The sequence below is a fragment of the Paroedura picta genome, chromosome 1 (genome assembly GCF_049243985.1).
Source record: "Paroedura picta isolate Pp20150507F chromosome 1, Ppicta_v3.0, whole genome shotgun sequence".
Lineage (NCBI taxonomy): Eukaryota > Metazoa > Chordata > Lepidosauria > Squamata > Gekkonidae > Paroedura > Paroedura picta.
This window is the reverse complement of record NC_135369.1, coordinates 50,443,798-50,469,715: the sequence shown is the minus strand read 5'-3', so window position 1 is coordinate 50,469,715 and position 25,918 is coordinate 50,443,798. Positions and strand designations below refer to the sequence as shown.

Below are 25,918 nucleotides of genomic sequence, written 5' to 3'. Positions count from 1 at the left end.
CAGGTGGCTGCATGTGGAGGAGTGGGGAATCAAACCCGGCTCACCAGTTCAGAAGCCACCCCTCTTAACCACTATACCAAACTGATGGTTTCCATTGATTCCACCTTCCTTCTGCAGATCTCCTCATGTCATAAGAAGAGCCCTGCTGGATCATACCAGTAGCCTATGTAATCTGACATCTTGTCTCACACAATTGGCCAACCAATTCTTCTGGAAATCCTACAGGGCAGTGGTCTCCAACCTTTTTATCACTGGGGACCAGTCAACGCTTGGCAATTTTACTGAGGCCCGGGGGGGGGGGGGTAGTCTTTTGCCGAGGGACGTCGCCACCGCCTGAGCCCCTGCTCCACTTGCTTTCCCGCTGGTGCCCCTGACTTCCCGCTGCCTGTTATTCCTCAGAGTGCCTTCCCTCTCCCCATGGGCTCTGAAGCTGCCTGGTAACAATTCTCTACACTTCTTCTGAAAATCCCAGCAACAAGGCATACATCTTCCACACATCCCTAGGGAGGCAAGCAATGTCAGTGAAACCTTGGCTTTCTTAGTAGCCTGAACTCCAGCAATAAAGTAGGTTTCATTTTGCAGAGGCATTTGAATAAGACCAAGGAGAGAACAGACACATATTATCAGCTACATGGAACTTCTGGAGTATGCAGCAGTGACAGGGAGACTGGAAAAGGTGTGTATTGAGATTAATTCATGCATGGGGAGGGGGGTAAAGTTGGCTGCAAGAGCTCATTTTCCTCCAATTATTTACTTGTTTGTTTTGTATACTGCTTTCCTGGTGAACTGGCTCAGGGCAGTTTACAGTATCATATATAATATGCAATAAGATTTAAAATATAAATTGAGTTTTTTAAATTTGATTTTTAAACCACCCATCCCGGTGGACCGGCTCAGGGCAGTGTACAATATTATATATGCATATACCGAAGATTAAAATTCAATTAAAACAATTAAATAAACAATAACTTCTAGTTTAAAAATATGCAGCATTAGCTGTCCAATTTCTTGAGCATCTTCCTGTCTAACTCCAGACTATAGTCTGGATCTCCCACTGTCAGTGGTAGATGGTAAGCAAGTGGGTTCATGGGACCCAACAGAAGTTAGATGTGTGCATTTCATTGGGCCCAGCCAAAATCCTGGAGAAAGAGCTCTGTCTTGCAGCCCCTGTAGAACTGTGCTAGCCATGAAAGGGCCCAGATAGAATCACAGAGTTGGAAGGGACCTCCAGGTTAATCTAGTCCAACCCCCTGCAGAATGCAGGAAATAGCTACAAGGGCCAAACACCTACACAATCCCTTCTGTCCAGATAATCCCAGATACATTCTGGGAGTTCATTGCCACAAAGTAGGGGCCTGGATGGAAAATGTCCTGGTCCTATTTGAGGCCAGATGCATCTCCTTGGGGCCAGGAGCCACCAGCTGGTGGGTGTTGGCAGAGTATAGCACACTTTGGGGGGGTATATATAGAAAGCCAGTCTATCAGATATGCAGGACCTGGACCATGGATAGCCTTATGGGTAAGAACCAATACCTGATGCTAGTCACAATTTGCAATCAAATTGTTATTCTGAGCCTGTTGGAGTACAGGTCAAATCTGTGTCCCCCAGGGTGTTCTCATAAGAATCTGGCTGTCGCATTCTGGACCAGTTGCAGTTTTCAGATCAAGGATAAGATAGGCCCATGTACAGCAAGTTACAGAAGTCCAATCCATAGGTGACAGTTGCATGTTAAATAAGGTGACCAGAAATCTGTGGTCACAAGGCAGGATGCGCTGCCACTGCTGCAGTGGCAGACGGCAGCAGGCGGGCCCTCTGTTCCCCCCTCCCCTCAGAAGGGCAGTGGCAGCAAGCAGCGGCAGGCGGTCCTCCCCCCCTCCCCGACTGGCCTTAGGGCGGCGGTGGCCCAGAAGGCAGCAAGATCTGGAAGCAGGAAGGCCACCCAAGCAGGCGACAACAGACCTGGCTGGGAAGCCCCACCCTGGGGCCCAGGCACCTGCGCGGGGGCCTCCTGAGCCTGGGCTGCTTACTCAGCTGCCTACCGTGCGGCAAAACAATTTTTTTTAATTAATTAAAAAATATATATGAGAATGCCCCAAAAGCGGGATAGTCCTGCCAAAGGCGAAACAGATGGCCACTTTAATGTTAAAAACAATTAAGATAAATAGCACCATTCAGTTTAAAATTAATCTTACCGTATTTGCTGGCGTATAAGACGACTGGGCGTATAAGACGACCCCCCAGCATTTCCACACAAAATATAGAGTTTGTTACATTACATTACAGTACTATGGGCCACTATGGGCAGCTATGTCTATCCCAACTGAAGTGCACCCAGCGTATAGGACGACCCCCCCCCCCACTTGGAGGCATGTTTTTCAGGGGGGGAAGTAGTCTTATACGCCAGCAAATACTGTACATAAAATTACTTATAAAAAAAGATTAATGTGAAAGCTTTCAGCTTCCTTATATAATTTCCAAGAAGGGGAGTGCAAATCAAATGGCTACTCCCTGCTCTGAAAGTAGTTGAATATTTACAAACACAGTTTTATTGCCCCTGTGTTACCCCCAGCCAATGGCAAGGCACTTCTTGTAGCAAATCTTTGCGACCATGCAACAGAGTGGGAGATGCAGAAGGGAGTTGAAGAAAAGGGTAAAGGCGCTGAAATCAGTATTTGCCCAAACAAGCCAGGATTCAATAAATCACCAGCTTGGTGTAGTGGTTAGGAGTGTGGACATAAAACCTGGTGAGCTAGCTTTGATTCTGCGTTCCCCCACATGCAGCCAGCTGGGTGACCTTGGGCTCACCACAGCACTGATAAAGCTGTTCTGACTGAGCAGTAATTTCTCTCAGCCCCACCCACCTCACAGGGTGTCTGTTGTGGGGAGAGGAAAGGGAAGTGACTGTAAGCCTCTTCCTTCAGGTAGAGAAAAGAGACATATAAGAACTAACTCTTCTTCTTCTTCTTCTTCTTCTTCCTCCTCCTCCTCACCCATGAGACAAATTCTGCTTTAAAAACTAACCTGTTAAAATAAACCATAGTTCCACATGACCTGGCAATGAACACTTTTTTCCTCCTTTCTCTTTCCTGTCATCCTGTTCTCAGTGATTTCCCACTCTTTCCTTCCTTCCTTTCAGTTAGGAAGTTCTGTTTGTATGCTCATAGCTTGGGGCTAGGCCGAGTGAGCTCTTTTGGTCTCTTTCAGTTGTAAAACTCCAGGCAAATGTTCTCTTCTGGAACTCTTTCAATTTAATCCTTGGCTTTATATAAAATATTGTCAGATGTTTGAGGGCAGCCTTAGCATCACCAGAAATATAGGCTTAATTAAAAATATTGGCAGATTTGAATTAAAAATAAAACTTCAATTTAAGACTGAGAGAGGACTGCATATATTCAGAATGATTCCTGCTAGAAAATGCCAGCAAGTGCAGTGTTCCAAGAAATTAAATTGGGGACCTGAAAAGTATGTTTTAATCAGGGGATATGGTGAGGTTTCCAAAAGCAGAGAGAATAATCTATTCAGCTAACACATTTCCACCAGCTTCCAGATATGCCTACTTTCACCCTGAAACCAGGGTAGACACATATGGGCATTACCACATGTCCTCACCCTGATCCAGGTCATTGCAATTGGTCTGTGTATAAAAAGCCTAGTTTTGACATGAGGCTTCTTTCAAAAAGTGGAAGGTCTGCCCCAATTAATTGAACGGATAGCTTTGTAACGCGATCACCCTTTTTAAAAAATGTTGTTTCGAAGTTTTTAAAAACCCAGTTATAATGATGTTATAATGTTTAACTCAGGATTTTTTTTAAAAATTACATTTGGGACACTGTGGGGGGAAGAGGAGGAGGTGACCAAGGGCACAGGATGGTGGGATTAAGGGGCACAATGAAAACAAGGGAGCAAGATGGCACTATTTTTGCAAAAAAACATAATTGTTAAAAATTGGGAAGGGAACAAAGCATGATGGGAGACTGCCTCCATTGGACTCACAAATTACAGTCTGGGATATGAGGGAAGGAAAGCCCAAAGGTGGAAAGGCTAGAGTTGACTTGCAGCATCCAAAGGGAATCCAGAGTGAGACTAAAACAAGGTATGTTTCCTAATGCAGAAATAGTCCTGATGAACCTGATTTACCGTGGGCTGATATTTGCAGTTCAGGCTAGGAGATGAGCCAGGAAGGCATCCTCTGGAATGCCATGTGGCCACTTGCAAATTAAAATGACCAATTAAATAAAAACAGCTGCCATTGGGTGCTTCATCCTGTTTTTCTTTCAACAAATGTTTTGGAGTATAACGGAAACTTCTGGGTGATCACAAGCTCCAAGCACAAGGTAGCAGAACTCAGTTGTGCTTCAGCGATTTTTTTCTGGGTTCAAAGGGTTTGCTGATCTTTCTGAGTGCTTAGTGTTTTGTGGCCTTGGTTTTTGTATATAACAACTGAATGGAGCTGAGTTGGCTATCCCTCTAAGTTGAGCAAGGACTTGTTCACCCAGCCAGTTTGACAGGATTTCAGCATCTGGGAGCATTCTGGGAACTTTTACTTTAGTAGGATATATTTCTTTGGCAAGTGACTTGCAATTTTTGCCTTTTGGGTTTTAAACTCAATGGCTGTTGGTGTTTGGATAAAGCCACCCATGGGGTGTTTTGTCATCTGTGCCACCTTTGAAACCTTTAGCTCATTCATGGAATGGAAAGAACTAAATGCTGCACCAGCTGCCCCCACATTTTTAGATGAGTTTTTATTCATAGGACCAGCTGAGTTACTTCATGTTTCCCCCCAGCAGATGGGCTGGTGTTGAATGGATTTATCAGGCAACATATGGATTTTCTGATCCTAGTCCCTGTGCCATTGGTCCTTGGTCCTTGGTTGTGGCTAATAAAGTTGTGGCCATTTTTCATCCGAAAATGTCTGGTGGCGTTTTCATTCCACATGCTTTCTCCTTAATAGGCCATGGACCCACAATGGTAAATCACCGCCAGCCCTCTGAGAAGTCTTTGAGAATGACTGACTTTTCATTCACTTTTGATATTAAAGTGACTTTCACATTTTTGCTTTCCATTCATGTGTATGTTGAATTTTGATTCCATTATGGTCACCAAGTAGTTTGTTACTTTTGCTGAAAAGAAGAAGAGTTGGTTCTTATATGCCGCTTTTCTCTACCCGAAAGAGTCTCAAAGCGGCTTACAGTCACCTTCCCTTTCCTCTCCTCACAACAGACACCCTGTGAGGTGGGTGAGGCTGAGAGAGCCCTGATATCACTGCTCGGTCAGAACAGTTTTATCAGTGCTGTGGCGAGCCCAAGGTTACCCAGCTGGTTGCATGTGGGGGAGTGCAGAATCGAATCCGGCTTGCCAGATTAGAAGTCCGCACTCCTAACCACTACACCAAACTGGCTGTCCAGTTTGGACATAAATGTACAATATTGAGCAAGGATAAAGAAAGCTCACATAACATCAAGGCAACCTTTACACACACCCCTCAAAGAACTGAAGGCACCAAATTATTTGAAGGGAGGGGGAAAGGTTGGCTCATACTGTTCTAAGAACAGAAAGCAACTTAAAGCTGTTCCCTTGTTGTTTGGAGAATTTTCTTCCTGTGGAGCTTCTCATCCTTCCCATCAGGCAACAATGTGGGGTCAGTCACTTCAAGGCCAAGCAAGCATTTTGTTTATTCCTTTCTGATTGGCCAAGATGTGGAATGGATATAAACCAGTCATGTCAAATTTCAGAAGTGAAGCAATGTCAGTACTTGGATGGAAGACCACCAAGAAACACTCTGCAGATGAAGGCAGCCTAAATCACTTCTGTGAACCCATATTTGACCTGTTCTCCAGCAGCTGCACTGGTTGCTGATTGGGTTCTGGATCAGGTTTAAGATGTTGGTTATAACTTTAAGGCCTTACACAATCTGGGACCTGCATACTTGAGGGACCACCTCTCCAGATACACCCCATTGAAGAGCCCTCTACTCAGCAAATTCCGGCTTGCTAGTGATCCACAGCCCCAAAGAGGCATACCTGGTATCACCCAGAGCAGAACTTTTTCAGCCCTTCCTCCAGCCTGCTGGAATGAGCAACCAGTGAAGACACAGGCTCTTATGGAACTCCCAAAGTTCTAAAGAGCCTGTAAAATGGCCCTCTTCTACCAGGCATTTGGTTGAGGCCAGGGGCTAGACATCTACCATCTATATGGGCCCCCTGCCTAATCCCCTACTTGGGGACTCTGCTCAGACTGTTTGTTCCTACCCTGAGCTGAACCATATGGTAGAATACTGTCAGTTGGGTGTCTTGGCTCATTGGGGAACAATTTATAGGTAGAGCAAATGTACTGACAATGTAAGGTAAATAATTTTAGCAGACAAATTTTGAGGTTTTATATGTGTTTTGCATTTGGATTTTTTAATGAACTGTTGAAAACTGCCCTGAGTCCATTTCGGAGAGGGGCAGCCTAAAAGCCCAATAAATCTGAATAAATAAACAGTCCTGATCCTGAGGGCTTGGTGAGGCCCAAATTTGTCAGTTTCACAACCTCAAGCCTGGCATTATCCCAGAAGTACAAATTCTCTCCAGACTACAGAAATCAGTGACCCTGGAGGAAGTAGCAGCTTCACATTCTCCCGCACCACACCCACTCTGTGCTTCACTTCCTTCCCAAACTCCATCCTCCCCAATCTCTCCCTCAAATGTCCAGGCATTTCTCAAGTTAAAGTTGGTAACCCTTCTAAGGGAGGTTGGGAGGATTTGTGTGGGTGAGATGCTTGTTGCATAATTAGTCTGGTAAACACTCTGAGGTATCCAAGGGTAAGAAGAAGCACCCCAACCAGTCACTGATGACTGCATAGCTCCAGGTGGCCAGGCAGGATTAATTCCTTGGTGCTGTGGATCAATGCTTGAATTTTTACATGGCATGGGGTGGGGAAAGAGGTTGGTGGGTAATCTCTCTGAGGAAAAGTAGGCATGGTCTGTGGCCGTCATGCTTGGAGCCAGGGTGGATTGACCAAATGCCATTAACCCAGATTTTAGTAGCCTACACAATGAAGGGCACATTTTAATGTGCAGGTCATATTGTAATTAAGAAACCCCAATTTAATGCATAGATTTTGTTTGGTGACTTCATTTTGATGTATGCATGAAAACCAATCTTCTCCTACTAGCAGTACCAATTCAGACCCTTTCCCCGATTTACGGTGCATCCAAGAGTTACATTATTCTAGTTCAGGATTGCTTTTGCAGAGTCAAAGAGAGAAAACAACGGCCCAGCTTCATAGGATCTGAGGGTTACTAATGCCAGCTCCAGCTCTTAGTTATGTGTCTTGGGAGTTTTCTGCACACATCTTGCTTGGCACAGAGTGTGGCAGATGGACATGAATATGGGCTACGCTTTTCCCGTGCTCTTCTACAGGCTGAAATATTTGTGAAAACTGGAGCTCTCATTTCCTCCTGGATCAATTGTTTTCTTAAGGATGATCTTCCTTATGTTCCATTCCCAGGCATCTCAAATTTCTGTCAAAGCAACTTTTTGATAGTTGTATTATTCATGTTGGCCTTGACTGAAGGTTTCCCCCCAGCTCTTGGAAAGGAAACTCAAGTCCAAGTTTGAAACTAAGGAAAGAAAAGATTGCCAAGTGCAGAATGTAACCCTTTGATTGCATATTGGAAGGAGGGGGTCCCTGTGTCACAGCAGAGTATGGACAAACATCCTAGAGAATATCCTGATCTTTCTACATCAAGAGGAACAGAAAAAATCAAACTCAGTAGAATAATGGGCCTGCATAACCTCAATTTCAGCACATATAGGTAAATTGAGAATACTCTAAAGCAGCGGCCCCCAAACATTTTAAGGCTGGGGACTGCTAGCAGGGGTGGAAGGGAGAGGGCTCAATGTTCAGATTTCATTGAGCTCTATCTCTATCTTCTGGGGTGTTTGCTACTCTTTCCAATTTGTTGTCATCTGTCATTGATAAAAATGTTGAAGTACCAGACCTAGTACCGAGCCCTGCAACACCCCAGTGTTCACCTCCCTCCAATCTGGTGAAATATCATTGGCAATTACTCTTTGGGTGGGGTTTTCTAACCCATGCCCTATCCATGGAACCATTCAAAAATCTACTCCGCAGCCCTCCAGTTTATCCATCAGAATATCATGGGGAACCTTGTCAAAAGCCTTACTGAAATCCAAGTAAACAACTATCACCTGAGTTTCCACCATCCAATGAGACCATCATAGGTACATAGTGCTTCTGGATAGTCATTCAGTGAACATCTGAAAGCAATGACAGTAGCCTTTATGTGCACTTTTGCATAATTAAAAGACACAGTTGGAGCATATGATAGTAATTTTTCTTGGTTGATAACAGTGAGTATGAATAGCCTGAATTTCACTGATCTCAACCTCCCAATTTATTGATGGCTGATCTGCACAATATAAATCCCTTCCCTCCTCTATCAGTGCAAGTCTTCACTAGCAAGTGGTCTCTTGATGGTTCCCAGCAATTTGGGTCTCTGGCACATTAGCCAATGTTACTTCTGCCTTGTTCATTCCAACTTGCATGGCAAAGATGGGCTGAGGTAAGGCAAGTTTAATCTCACCCCCTCCAGCTCTAAAGCCATTAAATGTTTGGGTGATGCTGCCACATATCCAACCAACTAGCTGCACAAGCATATGAGCTGCTCTCAGGTCTAACGAGTAGGCAGTTGTCAACAAAATTCTCTCAAAACGAGAGATACAATTTGTCAAATACCATCTCAGCAGAGGCTTTGCGCAAGTTACTAAGAAAACTAGTGACACCATAAAGACAAGATGTTCCTTATTCAGTTCTGGATGTGCTGGAGATGCCTGATTCCATACCTATTGGATCAGGATGCTTGGGTTATCTATATTTTTTACCTTCAGCCCTGAACACTGAAAAAGCTAAAGAAAATGAGATTGTAAGGATTCTGAGCTGAACTCTTTGCTTGAGGACAAATAATTTCTGTGGATGGAGACATCACTTTAAAGACCAGGCAGGAAAAGTTAAAAACAACAACAACCTGAACTGGGAAAGGCATACACATTTGAGTGTGGAGAGTCTTCCATTTGCATTCAGCCCTGGTTAAATAATTTCATTGCAGAAATCACCATTCTCACAACAGGCGTATTCAAGGCGGATGCCTTCATCAGGGAAATGGTCTGTGACATCACACTTTGTGTTTTCCTTCGCTTTACAGTCAAGTGTTATCTGTTGAAGTTCACCATCTAAGAAGGAGGGAGGAGAGACAGGGGAAAGAGAGGAAAAACACACAGGGATTTATGCTTTTTTCCTCAGAATTAATTTGTATGCCTCCCAGTTGAAAGTGCTTCTTGATCTGCCTTGCTTAGCCACACTGCAGCTGGCTACTCTTATTCCCATTTGACAGACAAGCTAAGGAATCCACCGCTGAGAAAACGTTTTAACCTAGAATCCTGTGGAGTAACATTCAAATACTTCTCACCATAACCGGAACATTCAAAATATGAAATAGACCCTGCTTGGCAGTGTGCTGCAGTTTATGGTGTTGATTGCTTCACAATGATAAATCCTTTTAGTTTCCTCCATTTCTTCATTACACTTTCACACAGTCCTTTCCCAGACCCCACTGCAAATGGCTGCATTTTGTGCCACCTCTGTGATTCCTTCCGATATATATCGGAACCAAGCCCTATGAAGATAGGTTGAGGGACTTGGGAATGTTCAACCTGGAGAAAAGGAGGTTGAGAGGGGACATGATAGCCCTCTTTAAGTATTTGAAAGGTTGTCACTTAAAGGAGGAGGGCAGGATGCTGTTTCTGTTGGCTGCAGAGGAGAGGACACGCAGTAATGGGTTTAAACTTCAAGGACAACGATATAGGCTAGATATCAGGAAAAAATTTTTCACAGTCAGAGTAGTTCAGCAGTGGAATAGGCTGCCTAAGGAGGTGGTGAGCTCCCCCTCACTGGCAGTCTTCAAGCAAAGGTTGGATACACACTTTTCTTGGATGCTTTAGGATGCTTAGGGCTGATCCTGCATTGAGCAGGGGCTTGGACTAGATGGCCTGTATGGCCCCTTCCAACTCTATGATTCTATGATTCTATATCATTAATTCTTGGCAATTGTTTACTGGCTCTTTCTTCTAGGGTAGATCTCTATTATCCTAGGCTATTCGGGCCTCATATTCTGGGTGTCCTGGGCCTTACATCCCATTACACAGTCCTTTGAGTACTAGTGTTCCCCTGAACTCTGCTAGGGAGCATACGAATCCTCACATGGAATAAATGAGGCAAACATGGATACAAATGGGTACTTGCTGAATCTCTATTGGGCTTCTCATTTGCCTGCCCATGGCTTCTCATTTGGACTTCTCATTTGCCTGCACCCCCTGACCAATCTCCCGCCCCTGAGAAATTTATGAGCAGGAGAAAAAAATGGCCAGTATTGTCTTTAATAGAGATGCTATAGCAATTTTAACATATCTCTATGGTATTTACCAAAGATATTAAAGGTAAATTCCTAAAGTGTCACCTGAAGTGATATATCTTCTCCAAACTCTACCCTCTTCAGGCACAGCTCTCAGTATCTCCCAGGATTTGCTGCAGCAGGGCTGGAAATCCTAATCTAGATTATTTTGACAAGTGCTGTAGTTTGCAATGTGGAAAGTAGAAGGAGATACCTATTTCCTGAGATGATACAAAGGGGGAGAAAAGTGGACAAAGAAGAGTTGGGTTTTATACCACATTTTTTACTACCCAAAGGAGTCTCAAAGCGATTTATAATCATATTCCCTTCCTCTCACCACAACAGACGCCCTACAAGTTAGGTGGGCTAAGAGAACTCTGAAAAAACTGCTCTCTGAGAACAGCTCTAACAGGATTGTGACTAGCCCAAGATCACCCACGTGGAGGAGTGTGGAATCAAAACCAGCTCTTCAGGTTCATAGTTGCCGCTCTTAACCACTACCCCAAAGGAAAAGTTAAAAAATATTGCAAAGGAAACTGACAGCAATTTGAACAATAATGCCCTACACTACTCCATAGCCCAAATTCTGGGAAGAAAAGCATGCTATAAAATTCACATTCATCCAGCATACATGGAATTTGGCAGGGCTAGTGATACATTCAAGTTTCCCCTTTTTCCCCTCAGAGAAAGCAGATAATCTCCCAAGTATTTATATAGGTGTCTTTGCACCTACAGTCTCTTTATATCTCTTCTTAATTTTGTTTACTTAGAGTCAGGATTAATGTAAAGATGTGGTCTTTTCCTTTAGGAATAGGAACCTAAGAGAGCAATCCTGAGTAACTCAGAATTGTACTAAGGTCTATTTGAAGATTGTTGAGTCAATAAGGTATGAGGACAATTTAGAATTCTTACCTTTATAGGTTATGGAAGCAAAACAGGTATCTGTTTCAGTGTTGGCTGTGCATACTTCAACTGGTTCGCATGGTTCTTCTTTCCTTCTGGATGAACATTTTCGACATTCCAGAGCATCTTCTTAAAAAAAAAGTGTTGTGCTTATAACTGATGTTAGCCAGTGGAACAGTTAGCATGTTAGATTAGACTTCTGAGGCCCAAGTTTAGATCTTTGCTCCCCATAAACTGTGGGCCAGTGATGTATTCTGATCAGCACAGGATTGTTATGAAGATGAAATGGAGGGTCATCATGAATAGTTCCTTAGGATGCTTTGAGGAAGTGTAGGATAAAATAATTAATTAAGCCAAGTTGAAGCCTGAAGAAAGAATTAATTATTTTTCTTTGTATTTACTTAATAAAATATTTAGGCCATTTCCTCATGTGCAAAATGTAGCTGGGCAGTTTCTGAATGTTGGCAGCATATTCGGCCCCCTCCACATGACATTACCAACATCATAGAATCATAGAATCATGGAAGGGGCCATACAGGCCATCTAGTCCAACCCCCTGCTCAACGCAGGATCAGCCCTAAGCATCCTAAAGCATCCAAGAAAAGTGTGTATCCAACCTTTGTTTGAATACTGCCAGTGACGTCCCAAAGCTGTCTAGTAGGCGGCTTGTGATTTCACCATTTTAGAATCGTGATGCGGTAAATCCAGGAAAGTAGGGGCCATTCCGCACGACTTAAATGTAGCAGAAGTCTTACCTTTTGTAAACGCTACTAATTCAACATTCCACATGACGTCACACACAATCTGCAACACTCCTGCAACACTCCCAGAAAAATTGCTTCATTGTAGCGCTTTTCGGGAAATCGGGAAAAGTGGATTCCCCCTGAAAAAATCGCTACACTTCTGAGCACAAGCTGCAACACATCAGCGAAAGACACGTGCATTCTCAATGTAGCAGTAGAAAGAATGTCCCTCCCCTGCTCTCGCCCCCGAACTTCCGGAGAAGCGATCACCATTTTTTTTCCTTAGACTGGCGAAAGCAATGAACAAGCAAGGGTTCTCCAGCTGAAGTCCCTCCACAGAAGTGATTAAAAGTTAAACAAAGCTCCCTACTACAAGTGTCTTTGAAGTTCCCAAGCACAACACAGCCCCCTGTTCGGCACTGCCCGAAATTTCGGCCACAAATCGTGCCCATGGGGAGGGATTCTTTTTTTTTTACTTGAGGAGCATGTAAACAATTAATCGCCAGCTCCTACGCCAGCAAAAAAGGTCTTTCTGAGACAATGAATGAACACATTCGTTACTACGAATGAACATATATTCGTTGCTACTGGTGTTTTCAGCTTTTTTAAAAAACAGTTTTTAAAGGGAAAGGGGCTTTTCAGGAGCATGAACACAACAGTTCATTGGCTGTTTCATTTGATTGACAGCCAGGGGTGGGAAAAAGCACTGAAAAATATCGCTTCCTTTGTTGCGATTCCTTTGGGGGGGAATGAATACAACGCTACTGGGACTTCTATATTCCACTAAAAATAAAGGTATGCGGAATGACGAAATTCCACTATTTAATATAGCGTTTCTGCATTCTGAAAACATTTGGCAACATTGATCCTTGTGTGGAATGGCCCTAGGTTTACGACACTAAAATGCGTGAACAACCAGTGAGCAACTAGTGTAAAGACTGTATAGAGGGGAAACGCACAATAGTCTGGGCAGCTTTGTCCCACCCTCGCACCCAACCTCACTTCTCCATTTCCGCCATCTCAAGGGAAGGGGTTGTGGTCATAACTCACCATACCCTCAGGGAATAGGCAGCAATTACAATCAGCCTACAGAAGCTAGTGACCTGGCCAGAGTGAGTGCTTAAGTAGCAAACAGTATTGTTCCCTAGCACTCCAGTAGAAGAAGAAACCTGAGGTCTCACTCAATGTGACTTCGACACAGAAATATTTACTTTTTCTAATATCCTAGGTTTTCCTCATTGTATCAGATCATATTTCAACTTGTCGAATATATGCAGAAAATTGGAAACCATTGAGTGTACAAGGAGTTCCATATAGCTATTTGCATGTATAAGAGTAATTAGAGAAATCAGGGGCTCAGCTTTGTTCGATATTTTGCTTTCCAAAATCAAGCTCCAGAAACCAGTTACACATATGGCTTATCAAGGACTAAAGGGAGCTGCAAGCACACAACTTGATTGACAGAGACAACAATATATGGAAATTAATATGGATTAAGCTTTTCCTATTCTTATCTACACACAGGAATGCTTGCAAGAATTAACCCTCTCATTTTTTCCTGTATCAACTGTTCTTAATGGCCTGCTGGCTAATCATCATGTCTAGATTTCTTTCTGAGAAACTTCAGACTTTCAAACTTTTGTTAAAGGTGTTGGTTAACATCATTACTTCAAAATCTTTCTTCCCCTTGTAAAAGAAGCTTACCTTCAGGTGTGAAACAGAGCAAAACACTGATTGCAAGGAGCAGGATCTGTCCCATGGGAGCCATTTGGAGGCAGCAGAAGATTCCAAGTCATAGACAGCGAATTGTCGACTTACAGCAAGGTGAACAAGCTGCCTCTTACAGCAAGGTGAACAAGCTCAATGGCACAAGCATCATCACAGAGAACAACCAGTCCTAATGGATGTCCATAACATGACCATTTATGCACTATGCAAAGGTTAAAATATTCCTGAATACATTGCAATGATGAACCTACATATGCCTCATGTCACAGTAGAAGGCTGTTGTCCATGAGATTGACATGGTTCACTGCTAGCCTTTCGAGAAAGCTTTAAAATATTTATCATTTAACTGATTTTTCCTGTCAAAATGTTTATTCATATATAAATTGAATTTTGATAGCACTGTGATCAACAAGTGGCTGGATTATTTCTGCTAAAAAGGGAACAAAAATGTTCATCTTACCATGAGGTGAAGGGACCAAGAGAAGGAGCCACAGAAATACTCTGAGCTACTTGAATCATCCGGTTGTGAGTTTAGGAACCAGTCTTCTCTTGGCTGTAGTACAAATTCAGATCTCTGCTCATGTGGGAGAAAAGAGAATGGAATTCTAGAAACGTTGTCCTTTTTCTGATTTTTTTTGTTTTCTGTGATGTAATGAATACTACAAATCAGATTGACTACATGATATTGGGTGGGGGTCCCCCCCTTATTTGCCTTCTATTTGTTTTATTGAATGCCAAATGTATGCTGTCTAGAAAACTGCCCAGAACATATTGAAATGATGAGCAGAACTACATTTCTAATGAAAAAGAACAGAAAGTGGGATGCTTATATCAGTGAAATCTAGTTCGCTTGAGTTGACTAATCAACCAGGAAAAGTGCTTAAATTGTTTTGTCTAAATATGTACAGTGTGCACTTGGAAACTCTGTTTATAAGTTTCTAATATTTGCTTCATATACACCTAATTATATCAGAACATAAACATACTGCGTACCTATTTTAGTGGTTGAACAATTAGTCTTTGGGGGAAGTGATCAAGTCAATGTTGATATGTATTGAATCAGACATTCTGGTCAATGTAGCTATAGAAATGTATGACAGTACTTCCACAAAATTCTTCTGGAATATTGAAAAACATCTCTTCTTTAGAATATTTGAATGACAGTGGGAGGAATATTTGCCCATACAAATTAAGAACAAAGCTATGTAACCTGACCTAATGATTTTTCTGTGCTATTGGAGGCCCCCTCCCACATCTGTATGGGGTTTGTCAGCACCTCCAAATGTTATGGCCTCCTGAGGTGCTGTGGGAAGGAAAGGAGTGGGTGGGGTAGGACTTGAGTTTTTTATGGATTGTCTCATCACTGGAGCAGGATTTTGGTTTTATATGTAATTTTTTAAAATCGTTTTATTGTAACCTGCTGCAAGATGCTGTGTGATAGCGGTGGGTAATAAATCCAAGAACGAAAGAAAGAAAGAAAGAAAGAAAGAAAGAAAGAAAGAAAGAAAGAAAGAAAGAAAGAAAGAAAGAAAGAAAGAAAGAAAGAAAGAAAGAAAGAAAGAAAGAAACCTATTTAGTTACATTATATAAAGGTAAAGGTAAAGGTATCCCCTGTGCAAGCACCGAGTCATGTCTGACCCTTGGGGTGACGCCCTCTAGCGTTTTCATGGCAGACTCAATACGGGGTGGTTTGCCAGTGCCTTCCCCAGTCATGACCGTTTACCCCCCAGCAAGCTGGGTACTCATTTTACCGACCTCGGAAGGATGGAAGGCTGAGTCAACCTTGAGCCGGCTGCTGGGATTGAACTCCCAGCCTTATGGGCAAAGCTTTCAGACGGCTGCCTTACCACTCTGCACCACAAGAGGCTCATTTACATTATATAGGGCTGTACAAATATGCCTCTTTTTTATTGTTCCCTTCTGTTTGGGTATGGTGTTGAAGAAAATATTTTCATTTTGCCTGTTTTCATAGCTGTACAAATTGGTAGCAATGTGATGCAATGTAATGCAATTGTGATCTATGTCCTCACATTTACTCCATAACATTGAACAGATATTAGTGTTTGCATAAAGCACTTTGAACCAAAAGTACAAGACTAAGGGATTAAAGATGAACGGGATAAAAGGCTGCTCCCCAGTCTAATTTAAAAACATAGAGTTGATGCATCCAATGCTTTGTTATTATCTTTAAAGTCTTTTGAATACTTTGGCCTTTGTACTTATCAAATTCCATACTTGAGCACATATATCTCACTGTATACTGCCTTCCACCAGTAACATTGTGCAGATGGTGAGATCACAAGCCTCTTTTGCAGTGGGCCTAGCTTTCTGGCATGACCTGATGTAATAGACAAGGAGGCATCTCACATTCCTGAAGTCATGTTGTTGTTAGATTCTTTTGAGTCATTTCAGACTCATGGTGTCCTTTTGAACAAAGGCCCACCATCCAATTCTGTCTGCAGTCATTTCTTCAAGTTTTTGTAGGCCAACCACTTAAGTAGTTTATTCTATCCATCAATCTTGTTCTTTGCTGTTCTTTCTCTCCTGCTTCCTTCAATCTTACTATACATCATCATTTTTCTAATCCATCATTTGCATACATTGTGTGACCAAAATATAGTTTTGGTTTACAAGTCATTGCCTCAAGATACCAGTTAGGTTTAATTTGGTCCAGAACAGATCGATTTGTTCTTCTTCCAGTCCATGATATTTTCTGTAATTGTCTCCAGGTCTATAAAGGCATCAATCATCTTTTGCACTTTCTTAGGGCCCAGCATTCATATCTACATATTACCCCAGGAAAAACAATTGTATTGACAATTCTTTGTTGCCATTGATATATCTTTGTCCTTCAAACTGTAAAATAGTCTTAGGTTTTAGACCTTCTAATTTTTGACCTCTGCTGTGGTTTACAGAACAGGCCTCATTCCAAGATGCTACCCTTGGGACACATTCTGCTCCTTGTAGTCTTCCTTAGAAACCAATCCAAGTGCTAGGGTCAACTTCTGAGGTTCTGCTTTCAGTGCCTCAACATTCTGAAATTAGTTGGGGGGGGGAGGCAACCTAGGGCAGTGCCTTGAATGAGAAATCATAGCAACCAAATTCTGGAACTCTCTTTTCAAGGATCCCTGTTCAATATTTCTATGTGGGGGGAAAGGCTGCATGGTAAGGCCTGGTCTTGTCTGATCTTGGAAGCTAAGTATGGAAGGGAGACCACAAAGGAAGCCTCTGTGGAGGAAGGCAATGTCAAACCATTGATGCTTCTCACTTTCACTGACAACCCCTAGCTGGGGTTGCTATAAGTTTTATTTTTATTTATTTATGTATTTATGTATGTAGGTAGTGACAGATTTTATTTTCCTGGGCTCCAAGATCACTGCAGATGGGGACTGCAGCAAAGAAATTAAAAGACGCTTGCTCCTGGGGAGGAAAGCTATGGCAAATCTAGACAGCATCCTAAAAAGCAAAGACATCACCCTGCCAACAAAAGTGCGTTTAGTCAGGGCTATGGTATTCCCAGCTGCAATGTATGGCTGTGAAAGTTGGACCATAAGGAAGGTTGAGCGTCAAAGAACTGAGGCTTTTGAACTCTGGTGCTGGAGAAGACTCTTGCGAGTCCCTTGGACTGCAAGGCGAACAAACCGGTCAGTCCTAGAGGAGATCAGCCCTGACTGCTCCTTAGAAGGCCATATCCTGAAGATGAAACTCAAATACTTTGGCCACCTCATGAGAAGGAAGGACTCCCTGGAGAAGTGCCTAATGCTGGGAGCGATCGAGGGCAAAAGAAGAAGGGGATGACAGAGAATGAGGTGGCTGGATGGAGTCACTGAAGCAGTCGGTGTGAGCTTAAATGGACTCTGGGGAATGGTAGAGGACAGGAAGGCCTGGAGGATCATTGTCCATGGCGTCACAATGTGTCGGACTTGACTTCACACCTAACAACAACAATGTATGTATGTATGTGTGTATGTGTTTATGTGTGTATGTGTGTATGTGTGTATGTGTGTATGTGTGTATGTGTGTATGTGTGTATGTATGTATTTATTTCCCACCACTCTGTAACAGGCTTGTGGCGGGTAACAACAGTCTTAAAAACCCCATTAAAACTCCCATTAAAAACCTCAAGACTCCCAACATGGCGGAAAAGGATAACCCACTCCCACCCCACTGCTGAGACGATGGGAAAAAATGGAGCAGTACCTATGTACGTTTCAGATCCCGGGGGGGGGGCAATAGACCTACCTCGCCGACCCCAGCCTCAACCATAGACCTGGTGGAAGAGTTCTGTCTTGCAGGCCCTGTGGAACATTGCCAGATCCCACAGGGCCCGCAGCTCACCCAGGAACTCTTTCTACCAGGTAGGGGTCAGGACAGAGAAAGCCCTGGCCCTGGTTGAGACTAGGCGCACTTCCCTGGGGCCAGGAACAACCAATAGATTTTCCCTCACAGAGCATAAAGCCCTGTGGGGGGCATAGGGCGATAGGCGGTCCCTCAGGTATGTGGGTCCTAACCCACGTAAGGCCTTAAAGATTAAAACCAAAACCTTGAACCGGATCAGGGCAGCAATCAGTAACCAATGCAGCTGCCTCAGCACAGGCTGTATATGGGCCCCCCAAGGTGTACCAGTGAGGACCCTAGCAGCTGAATTTTGTACTAGCTGAAGTTTCTGGACCAAGGACAAGGGTAGGCCCACATAGAGTGAGTTATAGAAATCTATTCTGGGGGTGGCCATTGCATGGATCACTGTGGCGAAGTGATCAGGGGACAGGTGGGGCGCTAGTAGCCGAGCCTGGCGAAGACAGAAAAATTCCTGGCCCGCTACTCTCTTGACCTGTGACTCCATAGTCAGGGAGGCATCAATGGTCACACTCAAGTTCCTAGCGTGGGATGCGATGGTAAGTTGACCCCCTGCCAGGGTGGGTAAACGCACTTCCTGGTCCCACCCCCTACCTCCCAGCCACAGGACCTCCATCTTGGAGGGGTTGAGTTTCAGGCGACTCTGCTCGAACCATTCCGTCACCGCTTCCAAACATCTGGCAAATGGTTTCGGGGGTCAGTTTGAGTGGCCATCCATAAGGAGATAGAGCTGGGTGTCATTAGCATACTGATGGCAACCCAGTCCAAAGCTCCATACCAGCTGGGCCAGAGGGTGCCTAAAGATGTTGAATAAGTTGGCTGCAACTTGATGGAGCTTCACACTCACTCACGCACACACAGACAATCATTTTTATTATGTATATATTTGTAATGTCTTAGCTGCCTTGATAGCCCTGATAGTGGCAGAAAGGCAGGATATAAATTTTGTAAGTAAAATAAATTCATTGTAAGTAAAATATATCCAGTAATTATTGCTTGGCATTTGCTTTGAATCCTGGTGATGAATGTTAGTTCAAGGAATGACTATAAGCTACCATGATTTCAGATCAGGCCTGGATTAGATTCAGAACTTGGAAAGCTCCAAGTAGGAGCCACTTTACATCTGATGAGTTTGCAGGATACTTGATGGGACATGGATATGCGAAAGATCAAAGAAAGTGCATTGGGCAATGTATGCTTCCATCATACAGTCACTAACTCTATGTTGCTCTTTTGTAAAGCATTCATGATTACATGGATCTAGATAATCGCACACAACATATACACATTTAACCAGATGATTCACATGTCCTTTTTGTCATATAGGAATGGGCATGAGTACCACTGCACAGACAGAACTGGCAGATTTATCAACATATGAACTGATGACAATTCTCCATGGGTATCCAATTCACCAACTGTTGATCTCATATTCCTGTCTTGTGATGTTCCTGCCTTCTTTTATTCTGTTTCTCCTTCTCATTTTTCTTGGTTACTTCTCTAATTAAAGCCATATGATTGCCAAATGTTCATTTACCATTCTCTCTTCTGTCCATAAGTTCTCTCATCTCTAGGCTCTGTATGACCTTTCTTTCTCTCTGGATGTTAGTTTTCTCAACGCATTGTCACATCTGCCCTTCATTACTTCAGGACTCATTCTCATTTGCTCATTTTTCCTTTGGGTCCTCTTTCACAGCCTGTCAATTCTTTTTATTTATCTCCTGCTTCTCTGCTAGTAAAATTAGTACACAAAGAGACCTACTATGTTAAAATATATGTCAAAACAAAATCAACCATTAACAAGCTCATTGTCACCTTAGGACAATGTAAACAACAACTTAGTTGAAATGTAAAACTATAACTATATAGTAATTAAAGTGTTAAAATAACACCATCAAACATATTTGACCTCAAATTGTGGGGAAATTTATTAAAGTATGTACTTTCCACCTTTCTCTTGCAGTTAAAGATGGCCAAAAGCCTTTCACTTGCCACTTGATGACAGCCAGCCATCAGCCTGTGAGCTAGGCATATTGTTGAATGATCCTATCCCAAAACATCTGGAGGGGGGGGTAGGCATACATGCAGACTCACCAAGTGTAGGATTACACAGTTTATTGAAATTCATATGTACCCATTCAAGACTAGGGATGGGCACAGACCAAACAATTCTGTTTTGGTTCAGGGTGTTTCTGAACCCACAAACTCAGAAGACCCAACCACTTGAAATGAACCCCTCTGTTAGTCTTCTGCCAATCATTGCCTTGAGCCCTATTCTTACTGCTTTTAGTTGCACGCCTTAAGACCCCTCCCCCCAAGTCTCCATTCTCCACTTTTAGTCTGTGTCTCAGCTGTGCCTCCCTCCCCTTTTCTGTTTTCCACCATGACTGGCATCTGCAAAGAGTCCTTCAGTGTCCCTCTCTGCTGCCTTTTCCCCCTTCCCTGCTAGCTTTTTCCAACTCTACCTAGGCTCCTGCCACCTTCCCGGGTTCCCTGGCACCCTATTTTGCTTTCTGCCATTTGGAAGGGGAGAAAGCAAAATGGAAGATTTAAATGGAGGGAGGCGCAGACCAAAAGCAGGATGTAGGGACCCAGGGGAGGTCTCAAGGTTCACAGCCAAAAGTAGGAAGAGTAGGGAGAAGACAAGGACTAACAGAGGGCTGCTAGTGGGGAAGGAGAGACATTAAAATGGGAAGCATCACCTGTGGAAAAATATCAGGGAAAAATGAAGCAACTGGGGACAAAACAGGAGGGTATGGATCTGACACAGGGTGCTCAGAGGGTTGTAGGAAAAGTGACAGGGAAAATAAAAAAGGTAAATCAAAAAAGAGAAGGGATATATGCAAGCCATGACTTACAAAGCTTGCACCTATCAGGAGGTCTTTCATTGGTGGTCAGTACTGCCTGTCACCTTACAAAGGCCACTATTGGTGCTTCCAGGGCTGCAGAAATCCAACTACACACTGCTTTTTTTCAACACTCTTCAACACACCAGCATGCCTGCTGAGTTGAGTCCTGAAGACGACATGAGAGACATGCCTGGCTCCCACCACAAACCACCCAACCCTGAAATCAGGTAGGGGGTGTTTTGGGGGATTATTTTCATGGAGTTTGGAGGTTTGTATTCTGATACATGCCCATCCCTATTCAAGACTTGTCTTTCCCCCATTCTATTATCTTAGTATGACCCAAATATCTAGTTTATGATATGATGGCTCATTGGTCTATTCATTTACCTAATGAGTACAGAATGCTCTCTATACTTCCTGTGCATGCCTATAACCAAGGGAATAAAAAGCAGCAGCTGTACACAATGCTGGAAGTAATCAAAACCCACCGTTTTCTCTTCTGTCCTTTGGGCTGTATTATGACACACAGCATTTTCTGTATCAAGATGACACCTTTGAATCAGATCGTTCTCCTTGTAATCTGTGGTTCCCTTTGCTTTACAATTACAGGTAAGCTCCATTTTACAAAATTGGTGTATGTGTGTAGGTTTTCAGATATTGATGAAACATGTTAAAACTCTTAAGGAAAACATTTGACAGAAATTTGTACTGGTTGTTAAGGGAATATAGAGGGGAATATAAAAAATACAATTTTCATTTCTGTATTCGGAACTTCACTGCTGCGGCTCCTGTGTGGGAGCACAAATACAGGGCGGAAAAGATGTACCAGGACAAATGCTCCCCTGTCCGGAAGCAGGAAGAGGTGGGGCAACCTGCTCCAGCTCAAACTGCAGCCTGCAATGTGGTTCAGAGCCTCTGGTATGGAGGCTCTGAACCACATTTTAATGGGCAAATGAGAACAAGATGCAATTTAATAAAGATAAGTGTAAAGTTCTGCATCTGGGTCAGAAAAATGAAAAGCATGCCTACTGGATGGGGGATACGCTTCTAGGTAACACTGTGTGTGAACAAGACCTTGGGGTACTTGTGGATTGTAAACTAAACATGAGCAGGCGGTGTGATGCAGCAGTAAAAAAGGCAAATGCCATTTTGGGCTGTATCAACCCACATCAAAATCACAAGATGTCATAGTCCCATTGATTATGGGACTGGTCAGACCACACCTGGAGTACTGTGTGCAGTTCTGGAGGCCTCACTTCAAGAAGGACGTAGATAAAATTGAAAGGGTACAGAGGAGAGCGACAAGGATGATCTGGGGCCAAGGGACCAAGCCCTATGAAGATAGGTTGAGGGACTTGGGAATGTTCAGCCTGGAGAAAAGGAGGTTGAGAGGGGACATGATAGCCCTCTTTAAGTATTTGAAAGGTTGTCATTTTGAGGAGGGCAGGATGCTGTTCCCATTGGCTGCAGAGGAAAGGACACGCAGTAATGGGTTTAAACTACAAGTACAACGATATAGGCTAGATATCAGGAAAAAAAATTTCACAGTCAGAGTAGTTCAGCAGTGGAATAGGCTGCCTAAGGAGGTGGTGAGCTCTCCCTCACAGGCAGTCTTCAAGCAAAAGTTGGATATACACTTTTCTTGGATGCTTTAGGATGCTTTGGGCTGATCCTGCGTTGAACAGGAGGCTGGACTAGCTGGCCTGTATGGCCCCTTCCAACTCTATGATTCTATGATTCTAAAAGGTCTGAGCCACAAATGCACCATGAGAAAATAAGATGGCCGTTTCAGTTTGGATAAGTCTGAAAATACTGAAATCAATGCTGAATCAAGTACTTTGGGCTTGTCTGAGCTGAATCATTCATCCAATCAGTTTAAAACAGCCGAAATTGATTCAGGTTTGATCCAGCTGATTCATGTTTTGGCTGATTAAGAAAGATTCTGCAAGCCACTGATTCTGAGACTCGGCTTCTTGGTTGAGTCTATACATCCAAAGGCTGTGCTGCTTGGTGGGGTCTTTCTTCCCCACACACCCCTCTGAGGCTTCAGCCCTCTCCACAGCTTCGAGGGGGGAAGGCTGCTGGGGAAGCATTTTAAGACCCTGCCATGCAGCTGAGCCTCAGGATCAGCTGATTTGCAGATCATTTCTTTCTCACCCTGCTGGAGCCAGCTGCAGCCTGGGATCAAGTGGGGTGGGTGTGGAGCTGACCTGTCAGTCCCATGCTTGCCTTCCTGATCCCCCTGTAGCTGGCTCAGCAGACCCCCAGGCTGTGCAAGAACGGCTGACAGGAGGTATTTAAAAGGACCCAAGTCCCTTTTAATGCCTCACAAGCAACCAGACGATTGATCCCCTGAGACGTTTCTCTCAGCAGCATGATCAATTATCTGACTGCTGATTGGGTCGAATTGGTTCAAGTTTCCCTGGATCAGTCAAACTGATATGCCAAATTTGTGATTTGGCTGATTTGAGTTGTACTGCATCAGGAAAACCCAAATCTGAAAAGTACTAGTTTTTTTTCCAGTGCACATCCCTAGTTACAAGTAATACAATTGTGTCACTGGTGTGACTGGAATAGGCATAAAGCAGTTGGCAAAGCCAATGTCTACACAGCATACCTCAAGCATTCTCCTTTGTGATTCTGATTTGGTAGAGTTGTAATCATGAGGATTTATCTTTTCAAACAGATGCTCTGCAATGTCGAGTCTGCATGTCCATGAGTCGAGGAGAACCTTGTAGGCCACCCATTCCATGTTCAGCTAATCCTGCAACACATACCTGCCATGCCCTCAAAACATACCTTGGTAAGGAACATAATGTGCTACTCTAAACAGAATTATACCCTTCTAACCTGAACAATTTCAACAGACTTGGAAGGAAGCAAGCTGACTTGGCTTAGGATGGCATTATTTGGAGTTCCCTTAGCTCTCTCCATCTACCCTCAAGGACTTTCTCTTAAAGTTCCCTAAACATAAGGGAAAGTATGTCCAGATATTTGTGAGATTAGATATTTCCCGTGATTAAAAGAGAAAAGATGGATGCAGCACTGGATGTGCAATTCCATGATCTGCTATAACTGAGGAGTGCCATGTTTATAATACCCTGTGGCGTAGCAGATTTAATCCTAGAAGTGTTGATACACTCTAGTGCAATACACTTGACCTTCCCCTTTGATAATCTCTGTGCCCATTTCACTGCACTCATCATGCAAGTGCTTCCCCTCCTTTTTGAATGCAGCCGTCTCTAGTAAACCAGATTCAATAGCTACTAAAATAGCTGTGTCCACATTTGCTTCAGGGTTTCCACATTTTAAAATTTAATGACAGAGTTCAAGAGTGTGTTTACTAGTATGGTGTCTGCTGGGATATTAGATATCGGAGTTTGATAGTCCAGGTTTAGGGAGAAGCTACCCTGAAGGGAAAAGTCAGTAAACTATGACTGAGTATTTCTGCCCCAATATTACTTCATACATCATAATGACTCAGCCAGATTACCCCAAGTGAAGCCATATTACTCCTGTGCGGGGCAGGATTTTTATTTTTTTACACAAGTGAACCAGAATGTGGAGAATTTCAAAGAAAAAGAGAAAGGTAACAAAGATGAAGAAACAAAAAAGATAGGAAAAAGCGGAGTCACCATAAACTGCACCATGGTGGCAAGTGAGATCAATTACGTACCTTCAGTATTGTGGTTGGGGTGAATAGCATGTGAGTTTCTGGCCACAGAATCCCACATTTAAACCTCAGCAATAGAATTCATGTTCCCATCAGTAAAATGGGAAGGGTAGCCAGCTGCAGTGCTATGCAGTGAAGACAAACTGGACTGTGAAACACTTGGAACACAGTCTAATTAATTTGGATGTAAAAGCACACGTATTTACACTTTTTCCTCTTTCCTTTCTCCCTCCTCCCTCTATCCTAGATGGTGTACTTCAACAAAAAATCCTTGGTTGCAAGCCCAAGGCAAGTGCAAAGTGTGGAACAGTAGAAGGTACTGCAGGCATAGCTGTCCACTCTGAGCATGTCTGCTGCAAAGATAGTGACTTCTGCAATGAAAATATATAAATGCACCAACATGTTTATGCTGTTTTACTGTGGCAGAATGCTTTTTCCATGTCTACTGCTTTGGCTGTATTTTCCACACAGCCCCAAGTATGGAAACTTCTGTGTGATGGGCCCCCTTCATACTTCCCCACACCGAGGTAAATTTTCCCTGCCCAATAAAATAAAATAAAATAAAATATTGTTCCCTCACTGATTGAGCTGCCCTTGTAGCATGGTTTCATTTTTTTTGTAAAAGAATAAAGGTGTTCCCCATTCCAGTAAAACATATAGAACTATACAGGAGAAGTTCTGTTAAGTCCCTCCCCCATCCTACTGACTGGCTGAGTGATTGATCTAGAAGCTGCTAGATTCAATTCTTTGCAAGACAGCTGACAAATGTTTTTTTAGAAATGGCACCATTATTTGTTGTTATGTGCCAAGTCGTGTCCGACCAATCGCGACCCCATGGACAATGATCCTCCAGGCCTTCCTGTCCTCTACCATTCCCCAAAGTCCATTTAAGTTTGCACCTACTGCTTCAGTGACTCCATCCAGCCACCTCATTCTCTGTCGTCCCCTTCTTCTTTTGCCCTCGATCGCTCCCAGCATTAGGCTCTTCTCCAGGGAGTCCTTCCTTCTCATGAGGTGGCCAAAATATTTGAGTTTCATCTTCAGGATCTGGCCTTCTAAAGAGCAGTCAGGGCTGATCTCCTCTAGGACTGACCGGTTTGTTCGCCTTGCAGTCCAAGGGACTCGCAAGAGTCTTCTCCAGCACCAGAGTTCAAAAGCCTCAATTCTTTGACGCTCGGCCTTCCTTATGGTCCAACTTTCGCAGCCATACA

General features: G+C 43.3%; 1 protein-coding gene across 1 annotated transcript; it reads left to right on the top strand.

The window, feature by feature from the left end:
• Positions 1 to 560: 560 nt before the first annotated feature.
• LOC143837223 (uncharacterized) lies at positions 561 to 25,387 on the top strand. The gene is made up of 5 exons (XM_077336858.1): positions 561 to 676; positions 21,126 to 21,261; positions 21,564 to 21,643; positions 23,721 to 23,837; positions 24,955 to 25,387. The coding sequence occupies exons 2-5, from the start codon at positions 21,182 to 21,184 to the stop codon at positions 25,095 to 25,097; spliced, it is 420 nt and encodes a 139-aa protein (XP_077192973.1). The 5' UTR covers positions 561 to 676; positions 21,126 to 21,181; the 3' UTR covers positions 25,098 to 25,387.
• Positions 25,388 to 25,918: the final 531 nt, after the last annotated feature.